This window comes from Hemiscyllium ocellatum, chromosome 17 (genome assembly GCF_020745735.1).
Source record: "Hemiscyllium ocellatum isolate sHemOce1 chromosome 17, sHemOce1.pat.X.cur, whole genome shotgun sequence".
Classification (NCBI taxonomy): Eukaryota; Metazoa; Chordata; class Chondrichthyes; order Orectolobiformes; family Hemiscylliidae; genus Hemiscyllium; species Hemiscyllium ocellatum.
This window is the reverse complement of record NC_083417.1, coordinates 59,453,295-59,469,326: the sequence shown is the minus strand read 5'-3', so window position 1 is coordinate 59,469,326 and position 16,032 is coordinate 59,453,295. Positions and strand designations below refer to the sequence as shown.

Below are 16,032 nucleotides of genomic sequence, written 5' to 3'. Positions count from 1 at the left end.
TCAAAGGTCGAAATGAAGCACTGTGCCAATCGACAGAAAGGAATGGTTTACAATACTATTCCTCACTAAGGCTGTGCTCTGAAGCATTTGAAATTTGGTCAGCATAAGAATAGGCATATGCATATTGCTCATTTTGCCATATTGTACCATACAACAGATTTTTCTTCTTTCTTTGCTTTGCCTTTTTAAAACTTATCTGTGTGATGGAGTTTTACAAAGAATGTCATATCCTAACTTCTGCAAGACATAACTTTGCTTTAGCTGATAATGTTGCAGACAATCCTGTTCTTACACTGGGACCAGAACTCGTAAGCTAAAAACATTGAAATTTGGTGGATCTCTAGATTTCCTTGTGAAATTGTTTGAGAACTTATTTTATGTAGTATGATAGGTGAAGCGGTATAGATTTTTGCAGTATAGTAACTACTGTTAATTATAGAATTAGTATTTAATTTGGTAGTATAGGTGCTGACTGTTGGACAGAATATTGTGTTATCTCTGATTGAAACTGCTAATGGTGCTTTTTACTTTAAGTGGAGCCTTTCACTTGTGCTACAACTTTAAAATTCAACACAACCAGATTATGTAGTCGAGCCTTGGTGTTCCCTTTAAAAGGTTGTTCACTCTAGCACTAACTTATACTTGGCCTCGATTTTACAAAAAAAACTCATGTTTGTTTTCAGCTCCCTCCATGACTTCCCTTTCTTATCTCGTAATCTTCTCCAACCTCTCAAACCCCTTAGATATTTACACTCATGACATCTTGAATATCCTTAATATTAATTAGTGGCTGTGTTTTCAGCTATCTTGGCTCTAAGCTCTGGAGTTCCCATATGGTCCACCCTCCAATTCTTTACAATACTTTCCTTCCTTTGAGAGACACCATAAAAAGGAGAGAAATGTAGTAGTTCACAGATTTGAGATTAACCTCTGTTACAGGATTTTGGGGAAAAGGCAAATGAGTGTTTTGAATTGGCTGTCTCTTTCACACAGTCTGCATGGATATGGTGAGACAAATGGCTGCCTTTCCTGATTTGGTTTTCCATAAAAATAAAATAATAGAAGTACAGTTACGTCCTCTGAAGAGAAAAGACTGATTTTGACATGTCACCTTTATCCGGTGGAATGTTATACATCTATCAAATTATAACTTGTTTTTCTTCCTCAAATGCTTACTTAACAACTCTTACATTGTTAGGCAATTCCTTGTTGTGATTTCTAACTTTGTGATGTTCCCTTTATCCCATCCCACCTAAAATATTATTGTTTAGACCTTTATTCTTCAGTTATGACTTTGAGGTTGACCTGGTGAGCATATATTTTTCTGGGCCCCCATAAATGGTTCCAAACTGAAGTTAGGCCAGGCGTGTTTAGCAGTCCTGTTCAACAAAGCATATCTTTGATGGAAAGCTAAAATTCCAACTTTGACTCTTGCTGTTGATAACAACGTGGTAAGAGATAACAACATTTTAATCTCCTGTTTTTCTGTTGCCCAGTTTTATCCCTGGAAACAGATGCTTTCCCCTCACCCACATACTGCAGCCATGTTCTTGCTTTCTAACTACAGCATTGGCTTGTGTAGATACTATGGTGATGGTACCATGATCATTTCAGAGTTCTGAGACCTTGATCCTACGCCAGTGGGAATGGGTGCCAAAATAAGCTGTACTGTTCCTTTTTTATTACAGTCAATAGTGGGTTTTTGTCCCTTGGTGAAGATTGACAGGTATAAAGTACAGTATTGGGAGGTTCCTGATAATAAGGTATTGTTCTCGCACCAGCTTCTATGCTTAAGTAAACGATTTATTAGTATTCTGTTACAGGAGTAGGCAGATTGTATTGTGAATTTTATTTTTAAGATGTAAGGCTAAATTAAGCTATCTAAAGGTCAGAATGAAATGATAATTGCATTAGAGAAATCTGATATTTAAACAGAATATTGTTATTTGCTATACAAACTTGTCTTGTTAACTACTTCATGCCTCTTTTGCCCATTTGTTCTCACTGGACTAGAGAGGTTTGGAAATGAGTTATCAGCAAAAGTCTTGCTGGATTGTCAGCCTGGTCTGTATGACACTAATGAGATTGACTTTTGGTCTGAAGTGGACCAGTGAGCTGCTCAGTTGTGACTAACACCATAAAGAATGGTGGCTGCAGAGCTTCAAGGAGGTGATGACCATTTGTTTTCTGAGATAACTAAGAATGATTGAAAAATGTTGTCTTTGCTGATGACCCATTCTGCACACCCAGAGGTGAGTATCTGCTTCACCATCATCTCTTTTCTTTCCCTTTTCTAATTCAGCTGTTAACTCTGGATTCTTCGTTCAAGTGCTAGCCTTCCAGCCTTTATGCAGTTGACTTATCTAGAATTCTGCTGCCAATGGTAACTGCCACTTGGCCATTACTTCCTTCCTTGATCTACATCCCTTGTTTTCTTTTTTGTCTTGATCAAATGTCTCATTGGCTTCACACAATGCTAATTCTGCAGACTCCTCCCATGTTCTCCTGTTTGTTAACTCTGTACTTCTGAATTGCTTTTTAAAAAATCTGTTCTTGAATAAGAGCCTAACATTGGAGTATTGCGTATATCTCTATACTTAAAGGAGGATGTAAATGTATTGGAAATGGTCCTTGGGAGTTTTACAAGAAAATCTTGGGCAGGCTAAGTTTTTGAAGCTGCTAAAGTTTAGAAGGTGAACAGAAAACTTGGCTGAATATAAGATCCTGAGGGGACTTTACAGGAAGGATGTGGAGACAGTGTCTCATCCTGTGGGAAAATCCAGAACTACTGTTCATAAATTTGGAATTGTCCATTAAAGACAATGATGATTTGTTTTCTTCAGAAAGTTGTGTCTCTTTGGAACTCTTTACTTGAAAGGCAGTGGAAGCAGAATCCTTAAAAAGTTTTAAGCTATAGCTTCTTAATAAGCAAGGGGATGAAAAGTTCCTGGAGTGAGGCTAGGGTGGGAATGGGAGGAGTAATCATATCCACTGTGATCTTATTGTTGTGGTAGGCCAGAGGAACAGGATAGTTGGCTCGTTCTTCTATATCATATGTTTATACTCTTCATTCCTCCTCCTCATACCCTTTGGTTGTTTTAGCTTTGCTTTCAAAATTTCTTAAGATAAATACTTTTCATAAAGATATTCTTAACTAACCTTTCGGTCACTTAATTTTTCTTTATATATAGTGTTACATGTCTTTCTTTCTTCTCTCTTTCTCCCCCCCCCCCCCCCCCAAAAAAAAGCCAAGAAATTACCTTAACGATCATTCATGTACAGTGGGGATGTGCTGATATTTGGATATCAGGGTTCTGTACTTGAGAAGACTGACACGGCACATACTGTTGCCTATCTGTTGACAGCAGTGCCTGCATCCTACCAGTAACTTCATGTTTCTTGTTTCTCCAGCTGGTGATGAAGAAATTTGCATTTTATTTGCTTGAGGATGACTATTAGACAGGACACCAGGGAGATCACCTTTGTTCTCTGGGATTGTTTACATATACTTGACAGGATGGATATGGCTAGTGTTGAATATCTCATCTGAAAGACAGCAGTCTGGCATTGTAATTTTGCATTGCAGTGTCAAGCTGAATTGTGTTCTCATTGAGAGTGGTGCTTGAACCCATAACTTGGCTTCTCTGGACTTGCCTCTTCTAACCGGCAATTCTGATAGCCAGAATATGTACAGTTTTCAATTAACTGGACAACTGCAGTTTTTTTTGTTTTACATTAGTACCGAGGGCTAACATTGCAGGATTGCCCAAGTAGTCCTAGAATATAAGGAAGCCTTAATGTTCAGACATTCAGTAACAGGTCTTGGGAGTTGGAGTTGACTGTCACTTCTTCTGCTTAGAAAGATAAACAAAAACAACAATACTTGCAACACCATTCCCTTTTCTCCAGCTCTTTCACAACAATGTCAATTTCTTTTGAAATGCTGATATTGATTAGGCTGAAAGGATCTTTGAATAGTTTTTGTCTGTTCCTCATTTATTTTTGCAGTTGGAAACTAGTCCTCTGTCACTAAAATTCTCTGCTTTCCTTTTCCATCTGGTGTACAGATTGGCATCATCACTGTTTTGAAGATGAGCTTGACTTTAGAAGCACTGTTAATTTATTCAGTATGTTTAATCCCGCTGAGTGATTATACGCCCAGCAACCTTTTGTATTGAAGGTTTCTGTAACCCCAGTTGCTGTGTTGCAGTGATTCCTGACACCGTCCTACTGATGTAGGTTATGTTACCTTCTCAGACTTTTATTGGCCCCGTTCTTTCATTTTGTCTGCCACTGCCTAATCACCACCCCCAAAATGTATCTGCTCTGCTATCCCTACTAAGAGCTTTCACGGACCTGTTATGAGTGTTAAATACCAGAACAATTAGTTGTAAAGATTGGAAACTTTTGTGAACAGCAAACTTTAAAAGTGCTTTGACTGTAAAGTACCTTATTCACTTGAACGTTTTTTTTGTTCTTTCACTTTCTGGTAGTGAATTTCATGTCTGTGGACCTGTTGGCAGATAATTAATGAAAATGCCTGGGGTAAAATGGTTTAAGTTTAGACAAAGTCAATGCAATTCCTTGTATTTGTGATACTAAGGTATTGTGTGACTGTTGTTTGGAGCACAAGAGTACACATCTGGAGGGGGGGGAAGGTGATGTCACACTGAATAATATGGCTTTGAGGTGTGGATCATGAGGTACTTCTTGACATTGAATAAAGTAGAGCATTCAATTTTTTTGTATAGATCTGACCTTTAGCATTATTCCACTTGTTTCTCATTCTCTTTGCTCTCATCCTCTATTTTGTTCAAACCAACAAATGATAGTTGTGGATTTAAACTGTTGCAAGGGGTGGCACGATGGCTCAGTGGTTAGCACTGCAGCCTCACAGCGGCAGGGGCCCGGGTCCAATTCCAGCCTCGGGCCACTGTCTGTGTTTGTGCACGTGCACATTCTCCCTGACTGCGTGGGTTTCCTCCGGGTGCTCCGGTTTCCTCCCACAATCCAACGATGTGCAGGTCAAATGGATTGGCTATGCTAAATTGCCCATAGTGTTAAGTGCATTGATCAGAGGGAATTGGGTCTGGGTGGGTTGCTGTTCAGAAGGTCGGTGTGAACTTGTTGGGCTGAATGACCTGATTCCACACTGTACGGAATCTAATCTTAAAAAAAAACAGTTCAGATTAATTTCCTCCCATGTTTACTCTTTCTCCCATCCATTAAAATTCTTGTATATCTTCAAGTCATCTCCTCATCTCCAAATTGCGAACATTTGACAAATTTTTGTTCCTGTGGTGGCTTATATAATACAGATGAATAAGTATGTTTGTTGAATAGATGAGTTGAATTTGTAAAATCTGAATTACCAAGAGCAGGCACAGTCTTGTTCCTAGCTCTAATGTTATGGCTTTTAAATGTTCCCCCATCTAAGTATAGATTGTGTTTTTCTTCCAACATTTGCTGCTTAAGCTTTACTGAAATTTGAACCTCTCATTTGCCATGAATAGAGAGAGACGCAACAAGATTAACGATTAGCCATTTAAGTATTGTGTTGTATACAATGGTCAGTGTGCCCTCTTAATAATTTCAGAAGGTGTAACAAATGCTCTTAATTCAGATTTCCATTAGTAGGCAAGTTATAATATACAATGTAGCACTGTAATCCTTAATCGAGAAATACTGGAGTAGATTTTTTCAGATGTAATTGAATTAACAACAGTTTAATGAAAATATAAGAAAGTTGAGATATTGAAATTCACTATTGTCATGCAAAGACAAAACACGTCCAAATCATAAAAATACTAGCTTATGCTAAGCTGAATTGAAAACAAAATCTGAAGTCTTTTCTTCTTTAGGCTTTGAGTGAATTTGTTATTCTCACCAGTGCTGTAACCTAATTTAAATCTCAGTTGTGGTTAGGTTGTCATCGAATGAGTTTAGCAGCAGCACCCATCATATGGAAGTTGTACCTGACTGCCATTACTTTTAGGCAGTTACTAAATGGATGAATTTATATCCTATTAGTTATGTTACTGCACTAGCTCACAGGACTGTGTTATAATTTTCAAGGGTGATATCCTACCCAGATCGGAAAAGTACCTTTCGGGGGGGTTACACCGATCTTCTGATGTTAGTATAGGAAGTTTAAAAAAAATCCCTGCAGAACCTAGATACCCAGAAGTAAAAGTTGGAAAATTGAATTTGATAGATAGAGCAAGCCCAGGCATTTTCTCAATGAAAATAACTAACTGCTGTTGGTTCACTCAACCTTCAGGGAAGGTAACTTGCTATTCTGGATCCCTGCTGCATATGTCTCTAGTTACATAACTGCTTAACTATTAATTAAGCAGTATGTTAGTAAGCTAACTAGTTTAAATATCATTTTAAAAAAATCTGCTACAGAACCGAACTGCTGTGGCTTAGCATCACCACAAGAGTTACAACAATTAAAAAGCTACCACAATCTATTTGTGATTAGAGATTGCAGTAAATGTTATATAACCCAAATCCTAACATTGTCATTAAATATTCTACAGGCACTTCTATGTAGGAGTGCTATTCGGTCCCTGGGTGTGGTCTTGTGCATTTCAAATGAAGCTGAATGTAAGACACTTGCTTAAGATTGACCTTAAGGTTGAAGACTTGTGAATAACCTATTTTCCTTGAAACTGACCTTCATAATTTCCGCAATTGAAATACCATTCTGGCTGTGTGGGGCCCGCACTCTTGGAACTCCTGATACCAATATCGATCCTACTCCATATACAAACATCTCCTGTCTGCTATTTGAATAATGGAGAGCGCTGATAATGGTTTAAATTATTAATGCCTTTGTACTGGCTGAGATTCTGTAGAGTCGCTGGAGGACTGACAGAGTTGAATTCTAGTTAATGTAGTCTGGGCTGAATAAGACATTTCATGACCCTTATGATTATGCCTGTTGAATTCAATGTGGTGATAGATGTGTCCTATAATTTGTTATCATGTCCTGATTGTGATGTTTTGTTGTATGAGTATGGTAACCAGATGTCCTGGTCTGTCTTCAAATTTCTGATGTTCTCCAAATTTGCTCAGATCACTTGGTCTTCATCGTTCCTGGCTTTTGCATGGGATCAATGTATTTTCTTTTCTCTCTCCCTTGAGTTGCTTCCACTTTACCCCCTGCCTCACATTTCATTTAGTATTAGGAAAATAAAGCCCATCTGCTGCTGTACCCTGGGAATTGGAACGTCGGCCACTTAAGTGGCTGTACCAAGATGCACCGCATGTGCAGTAATCCTCCTAATTGGAGTCCAGAGGGGAATCAACTAGGTGACAACAAAAGTTTGGCAGTGGTGTCCACCAAGGACAAGTCTCACTTCAAGTTAGTCTGATGGCACCCATTGACAAACTAGCAATAAATGTGAGCAAGGTGACTGGCAAGTTTAGTTGACTATTAACCCATGAGTAGGTGAGCAGTCAAAATTCTAATCTGTTGGTACTGAGGTTACATTGTTGATTGTGCATTTCTCCGATTGTGTTTCAATGTACAATTCAGCCATCCTCGAGATATATTCATACGCTTCAAACTTCTGGCTGAATTTTTTTTTGTTGGAGCTCACCTTGTGTAAATTGAAAAAACCTTGATTTATTTTAATGGTTCTGAGATTTTCTTGGTAATGCTATTTATGTTGTTGTAAGGTGCAAGACCTTCTGCCCAATCAAACCAAGCACACTGCCAGAAAATTGTATTAAGGTTAAGAATATTGATGGAGCAATCCACTTGCCTTTTACTTTTTATGTTGTCATTTTCTCAGCAAAGAAGCAGCCTTTTGATATCCATAACTGTTCATCTCAAAATCAAGTAAAAATAAATAATTCTAATTATGTTCTGTTACTGCTGAGATTACATATTTGACTAGCTGTTGACTTCAAGTTGTTATAGTAGATGCAAGATAATCGGATAAAAGCATGTTGTAGGTAGTATGTTTGCGTGGATAGAGAGTTGATGAGCTAATAGATCGAATAGAAGATAGAAAGTTGGGATAAAGGAGGTACTTTCAAGGTGGTAACTTGTTACTAGTGAAGTATCGTAGATGTCAATGCTGAGACCACAATACTTCCAATAAGTATTAATGACTTAGATGAGAAAAGTGAATGTACACATTTCCAATTTGTGCAAAAATAGGTTGGAAGGCAAGTGGTGAGAATGGTGCACTGCTGAGGAATATAGATGGGTTAAACAAATAGACAAAATCTTGGCAGATGGTTAGTAGTGTGGGAAAATGTACTGTTATATACTTTTGGCAGGAATAGAGCTGAATATTAAATGGGGAAAGACAGCAGAAAGCTACAGCACAGAGTTATTTGGTAATCCTTTGGTATAATAAAACGTTAGCTACAAGTGCAGTCGGTAATAGGGAAGGCAAATGGAATATTGTGTGTTTTATTTCAAAGGGAATAGAAAATCAAAATCAGGAAGTCTTGCTAAAATATATATAAGAAGAGGTCTGAGTATTTTGGGCCTGTACTCATTGGAGTTCAGAAAAATGAGAGACAACTGTATTGAAATATGCAAGATTCTTATGAAATTTGACAGGTAGAACAGTTTTCCCATTGTGAGAAAGTCTAGGCCTGGGGGCACTTTCTCAGAATAAGACTCTGAGATGAGGAGGAATTTTATACCACGGAGGGATATTAATACTAGGTCATTAAGTATATTCAAGGCTGAGATAAACAGATTTTCAATCAGCATGGGACTTGAGGATTATGGGGAAAAGGCAGGAAAATGGAGTCATGATCTCATTGAATGATGGAGCAGACTCTACATCTGCTCCTAGATCTTATGGTCTTAATAGCAGGTATACTGTTCCAGCAGTTATTTGCAATCCACAAGATGAAGACTGAGACTTCCACCTTTTAATTGTTATTATAATGCATAATGACAATTGATTATGTAAAACTCAGTCACGAAGATACCTTATGTACATTGCTCTGTCATATGTTGATTCAGATTTCAAGTAAGTAAAACCTTTCTGTTAATATTGGAGGACATGATCAGAAATCAAGTCACTCTGTGGCACTTTTATGCACGCACATAAACACTTTCTAATGCCCAACTTTGATCAGCAGAAATCTTAGCAATTCAATTTATCAATTTCCTAGCCAATGAAAAACATTTAAGCTGAGGGGAAACGATCTGGCTGATTAGAGTCAGAGTTATGGAGATGTTCAGCACAAAATTAAATAAGTTTAGAAAAGGTTACAGACAGGAAAGTGTATTTATTTCAGGCATTCATTTTCAAAGTTACTATGTAATGAACATTTTCATAAAGCTCCACATAAGGAATCAGGAAATGGCATTGGTCAGGATTTCATCTGCACCTTCAGATCAAAGACATAGACCCAATTTTGACTTTTTCCAACCGTAATGCAATTAGAGCCTCTTATAAAGCAAATTGTTAGTCTGTAAGAACATAAGATATAGGAGCAGAAATAGGTCGTTCAGTCCATTTGAGTCTGCTCCTCTATTTGATCATATGCTTCTCAATCCTGTTCTCCTGTCTTCTCCTGTATCCCTTGATCTCCATACAGATCTGGAGGCTATCGGTCTCTGTCTTAAATACACGTAATGACTTGGTCTGCACCGCTTTCTAAGGCAGCGAATTCCACAGATTCACTACTCTGACTGTAGAAATTCCTCCTCATTTCAGTTCTAAAATGTCATCCCTGCACTCTGAGGCTGTGAACTTGGGTCTTAGTATATTCTACTTGTAAACACTTGTCTCCGCGTCCACTCTGTCCAGAATTCTGTAATGTTCAGTGAGATTCGACCCCTTTCCCCCCATCCTTCTAAACTCCATTGAGGACAGACTGAGTCCTCAACTGCTCCTCCTGTGACCAGCCATTCACCTCCAGGTTCAGTCTTGTAAACCCCTTCTGGACCCCATCCAACGCTAGTCCATTCCGCCTTAGATATGGGGCCCAATACTGCTCACAATATTCCCATTGTTATCTGACCACAGTCTTACACAGCCTCAACTGTACATCCATACTGTTGTATTCTAAATCTCTTGATATGAATGCTAGCATCGCTTTTGCCTTCCTAACTACCTTCTCTTAATTAACGTTCTCTTAATCTTAAGAGAATTCTGAACTCGGACTCCCAAGTCCCTTTTGTACTTCAGATTTCTGAAGTTTTTCCCAGTTTAGAAAACAGTCTATGTCTCTTCTTCCTACCAAAGTACTTAACCTCACTTTGTCACGTTGTATTCTACCTGCTGCTATTCTGCCCACTGTCCAAGCCTGTCCAAGTCCTTATGCAACCTTCCTGCTTCCTCAATGATATGTGACCCTCTCCAATCTTAGTGTCATCTGCAAACTTACCAACAATGCCCTCAGTTCCATCACCCGGATCATTAATATATAACTTGAATAGTTAAGGTCCCAACACTGACCTCTGAGGAACTCCACTAGTCGCTGGCTGCCAGCCTGAAAATTATTTCATTATCCTTACTCTGTGCCTTCTGCCAGTCAGCCAATTTTCTATCCTTGACATGTTTGTGGATTGGCCATGCTAAATTGTCTGTAGCATCTAAGTACATACAGCCTAAATGGACTAGCCATGGTAAATGTGGGCTTACAGGGATAGGGAGGGGGCACGGATTTGGTGGGATGTTCTTCAGAGGGTTGATGCAGACTTGATGGTCGAGCAACTTCTTTCTGCACTGTACCAATTCTATGATTACTATTGTGATTGTATTTCTATGATTACCTTGCTCCTAATGCCATTGTCTCTTATCTTAGTTAGCAGCCTTCTGTATAGCACCTTGTCAGATGCCTTCTGGAAATCCAAATAGTTCAGGTTAGCTGACTGTCCTTTGTCTAACTTGCTTGTTACCTCCTCAGAGAATTCCAGCAGATTTGTCAGGCATGATCTCTCCTTGACAAAGCTGTGCTGACTCAACCCTACTTTACTATGCACTTCCAAGTATTCTGCAATCTCATCCTTAACAATGGATTATAAAATCCCACCGATGACTGAGGTCAGACTAACTGACCTACAATTTCCTATCTTCTGCCTCCCTCCCCTTTAAACAGGATGCTACATTAGCCATTTTGCAATCCTCTGGGCCCCTCCCCAGCTCCAGCGATTCCTAAAAGAACTCCCACCAATTCATCTACAATCTCCTCAGCTATTTTCTTCAGAACACTAGTATATAGTCTATCTGGTCTGGGTGTTTTTTTTTTCCCCCACCTTCATTCCTTTTAGCTTCCTCAACACCTTCTCCTTAGTGATGGCCACTATACTCACTTCTGCTCCCTGTCTGTTGATGATTAGATTAGATTAGATTACTTAGATTAGATTACTTACAGTGTGGAAACAGGCCCTTCGGCCCAACAAGCCCACACCGACCTGCCGAAGCGCAACCCACCCATACATTTACCCCTTGCCTAACACTACGGGCAATTTACCATGGCCAATTCACCTAACCCGCACATCTTTGGACTGTGGGAGGAAAACCGGAGCACCCGGAGGAAACCCACGCAGACACGGGGAGAACGTGCAAACTCCTCACAGTCAGTCGCCTATCTGGCGCTGTGAGGCAGCAGTGCTAACCACTGTGCCGCCCACGGTGATCTGGTATGCTACTAGTATTTTTCACCATGAAGAATGTTACAGTGTACCTGGTCAGTTCCTCTGCCATTTCTTTATGCCCCATCATGACTTCTCTAGCCTCATTTTTAAGTGGTCTGATGTCCATCTTCCTCTTAGCTTTAATATATCTCAAAAAAAAATCCTCCTATCTTTGCATGACTCTATCCCTGATGGAAGAGATGTGTTGCAGAGTATTGAGTTTTCTTTAGAGGCCACACACACACCTTTGGGTTTGCAAAGGGAATTAGTAATTGGGTGTTTTAATAGTGTCACCAACCTTCAGATGTGTGGTGAAGGCATGGTGGTACTGTGGCTGGACTAGTAATCTGAAAACCCCAGGTTTAAATCACACTGCAGGAATACAATTTGAATCCTGGAATTAAAAGTCCAGTGATGACCGTGAAACTGTTGTTGATTGTCATAAAAACATAGTTGGTTTGATAATGTTCTTTTTATGGGAGGAATCTTGCTGCCTTTACCTAGTCTGACGTACATGTTGACTGTAAACTGCACTCTGAAGTGGCCCAGCAAGCCGTTCAGTGATATTCAAGGGCAAATAGGGATCAGCAACAAATGCTGACACAGGCAGCAACACCCTCGTTCCATTAATGAAAAAATTACTATGGGAGATGTCACCACATGACCTCCTAGCTTCACTTGTTTCTTGGCTGGAATCTTGCTTTTCAGCCTTCTGCTTGTCAACTTTTGAATTCCAGCATCTGCAGTTTTTTTTGTCTCGCCAGTTTGTGTCAGCGTCTGTGAAGTTTGCATTTCAAATTAGTGATCCGTCAGGACTAGAAGCAGCTCAGAAAAGGTGTTATTTATGCTGATAATAGGGTGGGTAGGTCAGATGGGTGGAGATGGAGTCCTGAAGTGGCAGTTTTGGGGGTGGGGGGATGGTGGTGGGGTTGGCAGTGGTGATGGGGAACGAAGGCAAAGGGACTGTAAGGCAGGGGAGAAGCAAACCTGGGTAGGCGATCATGGGATCGACATGTAGTTAAAGGTAGGGTGGTTCTGGTGGAAGCACACCATTTCATGACAGGATTTTGGGGGTAAGTAATAAACAAGGAAAGAGCTATTCATGCTCTGAAATTGTTGTTGAGTCCTGAAGCTGTAAGGTACCTAAAGATAAGATGTTGTTTCTCCCTTCACTGGAACGTGCTGGAGGACAGGATTACTGACATGGCTTCTAGCTGCTTCTAGTTCTAAAGAAAGGTCATTGGACTTGAAATGTTAACTCTGTTTTTCCCTCCATAGATGCTGCCAGTCCTGTTGAGTTTCTTCAACCTTTTCTGTGTTTGTTTCAGATCTGGAGTTTCAGCATGTGGAGTTCTTTTAAGCTCTTATTTTATTAAGCATTCATTGGTCAGCTAAAAGGTTTTGTGTTCATTCCTGGAGTGGAACCTGAATGCGCAAACCTCTGGTCTAGTGGCAAGTGTGACTCTCACCTCTTCAAATCGTGTTTAATTTGGGAGTTATCGATTTATGAAGCAGTTGTCATTGTTCTGAGTTTGAAATAGACTTCTGTCCCAATCATCGATCTATTGTTGGTTTTCTCAAATTATCATTGAATTTTGGAAGGGGAGCTTTAGATTCTAAAATATTTCAAACTTTTTTTTAAAAACTAGAGTGATGATGCATGTTTGAGCTTTTGTTTCAAACTGAAGGAATGTGAGTTTAGAATAGAGTTTAGAATGCAGGTACTTGAATCTTGAGCATCTTTCTCCACTTCATCTTCTTCCCATGTGTTCATTTTAAAAATACGTGTTCCGCTCCAAATGTCCATGTTTGTGAAGACTGCTGGTTTGTTGATGGACAGAAGATTTGATCAGTATTTTTTTCCCTCACCTTTTACTGTCTACTCCTGTTGATGTGTTCACTCCTCAGTATTTGTCCCAGCCTATTCAATCTTTTCCAGTGGGTGAAACCCCTCAGTTCTGTTATTGGTCTTAGCTTGTCCCTCAGCCAATGTAGCATAAATACATTTTCTGATCATTTACATTGTTGTTTGTGCAAGTTTGCTGAATGCAAATTAGCTGCTGCTTTTCTACCTTACAGCAGTGACTACACTCAAAACGTGCTTTAGCTGTATTACTGTACAGGTCCGGTTCCTGACTGAAATTTTGCTTGATATATCGTAGTATTTGTTTTGGTTTTAATGAAGTAGCCTCTTACTGAAACATAAGCACACAAAGTCACAGATTTGGTTTTCCTGACAATAGGATATGTAGATAAATGGACCAAACCCAAACTATTTACACAACATGAGTTTCGAGATTTTGAAGCAAATGGTAAGGTAAATCCCATTAATTCCAAACCACCCTTCCATCACCCAGTACAGTGCTCACCAGAGAAAAATCCCTTTCTCTTACACTGCGATAGATTAGATTAAATTGTAATTTCAACACCCAGCCAGGAAAGCCTGTAAGCTTTTTCCTAGAGCTTTCATACATCTGAATTGAAATAACTCCTCTTCAAATAACCTTGTCAAGGTTTTAGTCAAACTCTCCTGGTCTAGAGCTAGTACTAAACTCCTTGCTCTAAAGTAACTTAATTTTGCTCTCTTCCTTTACTTTGGGAATACTGCTTTTATACATTCATCTTCATTCAAAACCTTTCCAAGACTTGGCCAAAACAAACCTTTAAAACATTATTTTCAGCTACGGGTGTTTTCCTTGAGCTTTGAAGAAAACATGTCCAGAAATTTCTAACAGAAACCATCATGTTTACTCGGTCATAAACTCTCCTAATGTACCTCTGCTTTTAAAACAACTTGATACAATCACTTCGGTTACAATTAATCATTAAACTGTTCAGGTACACAGGAAAACCCATATTTCACGAATTCAAAATTGAAACCACTGAAGTTAACATTAAATATAATGGTGTATGTTAATCTCTCATGCTACATCACAATTAAAATTAAGTACATATTGGATTTGAACTCCTTGTACCTACATAAACACTTGCTTCTTTTTAACTGAGAAGTAAGTCTTGGAGAAGTAAAACCGCAGCTGATCATTGAAATTTTATAAATTTCCAACATAAGTGTGGACTTTGGACAGTAAAATAAATATTCAGACTGTTGATTGTTTTGTGAGCATGTTAAAAGTAATGTCTTTTTGTTAATATGGCTGAAACATTTGAGGGTGTATTTGTGGTTTTTTAATAGTATTTTTGTCCGGAGCAAAATTACAGATATTTTAAAGGTTTTTTTTCCTCATTTTAGATACATTTCACTAGCTTGTTTCTAATTGCGATGAAAGCTGCTTAAAATCAACCAGAATCTAACATACCCAGTATTTATGTAATAGTTTCATTTCAAGACTGGACTATTGTGGATCACTCTGATTCTTCAGAAGATCCTCTTACTGGATCTCTGAATGAGACAGCTTCCTCTAATGGAGAACTAGGTGGTGCAAGGGCATTCTGTTACTTTGCAATGGAACTTGTGATTCGTTCATGAGAATACTTGGTCTGCTTGTGGTAGAAGACTGTAGACCCCTTTTGAAGGGCAGGAGTAAATATTCTTGGGTTGGTGATGTAGGCATGCTCTTCTCGATGTTGAAGAAGATTTGGTCTCTTCTAACTTTCTCTATAGTCCAGAAGAATAGGATGCTGGATGGATTAAGGGGAAAAAAAGGTTATTCTGTTACTTGGATATTTGCCCCACAACCCATTTGAAATCCTAACCTTCTCCACTTCTCTCTCTCTCTTTCCAGTAAATAGACTCAGCAGTGGAGGTGAGACTGGTGGATTTGCATCTTGCTTTCCTCTCTCTCTCTCTCTGACAAATGGAATCTCCAGTCGTTATACTAAAACGTTAGTGATTGCAACAGTCGGATGCCATGGAGAAGAAACGGAGAAAGAAATGAAAGCCTTCTGAGCTGGGTTGTACTATCAACAACTGCTTAAAAATGGAAACAAAAGTGATTTATTTAGCAAACATCTCTTTCAAATTGAACACCAGTAAGCTCATCTTTTCAGTGAGGAAAATGAACTGATCTGTGAGACAACACAAAACGGATTGGATTTCTGGATCTTTGGAAACATTTAATGATTTTGTGACCATGCGATTTGAGAGTGGCTGGCTGCTGCTGGTAGTGATTGTTGTATTGTGCAATGGAGGGCGACTTGGTACAGAATTGCGAAACAAGATTTGTCCAAATTGTACTCATCTGGCTCTGAAGTTAGAATACACTTCCAGTGCTGTTGAACATGGTAAGTATTAAAAATTTCAATTAAAATGACATGCTTTTCATAGAACATTAGTTTGAAATGTCTTGCAATTGTTTTTTTAACACATTTTGATAATTTAAAGCTTGCGGTATTGTGTATTAATGGCAGTAGATTTTCAGCATTTGCTATTAACACTTCAATGAAATGGG

At 39.0% G+C, this 16,032-nt stretch overlaps 1 protein-coding gene across 2 annotated transcripts in view; it reads left to right on the top strand.

Moving 5' to 3' along the window:
• mbtps1 (membrane-bound transcription factor peptidase, site 1) overlaps positions 1–16,032 on the top strand; it is a 132,400-nt gene that overhangs the window by 16,067 nt on the left and 100,301 nt on the right. For both annotated transcript variants that reach the window (XM_060838203.1, XM_060838202.1), the window contains exon 2: positions 15,367–15,865. In XM_060838203.1, coding sequence (XP_060694186.1) covers positions 15,715–15,865 — 151 coding nt within the window. In that variant the 5' untranslated portion in view covers positions 15,367–15,714. The remainder of the gene's footprint in view (positions 1–15,366; positions 15,866–16,032) is intronic.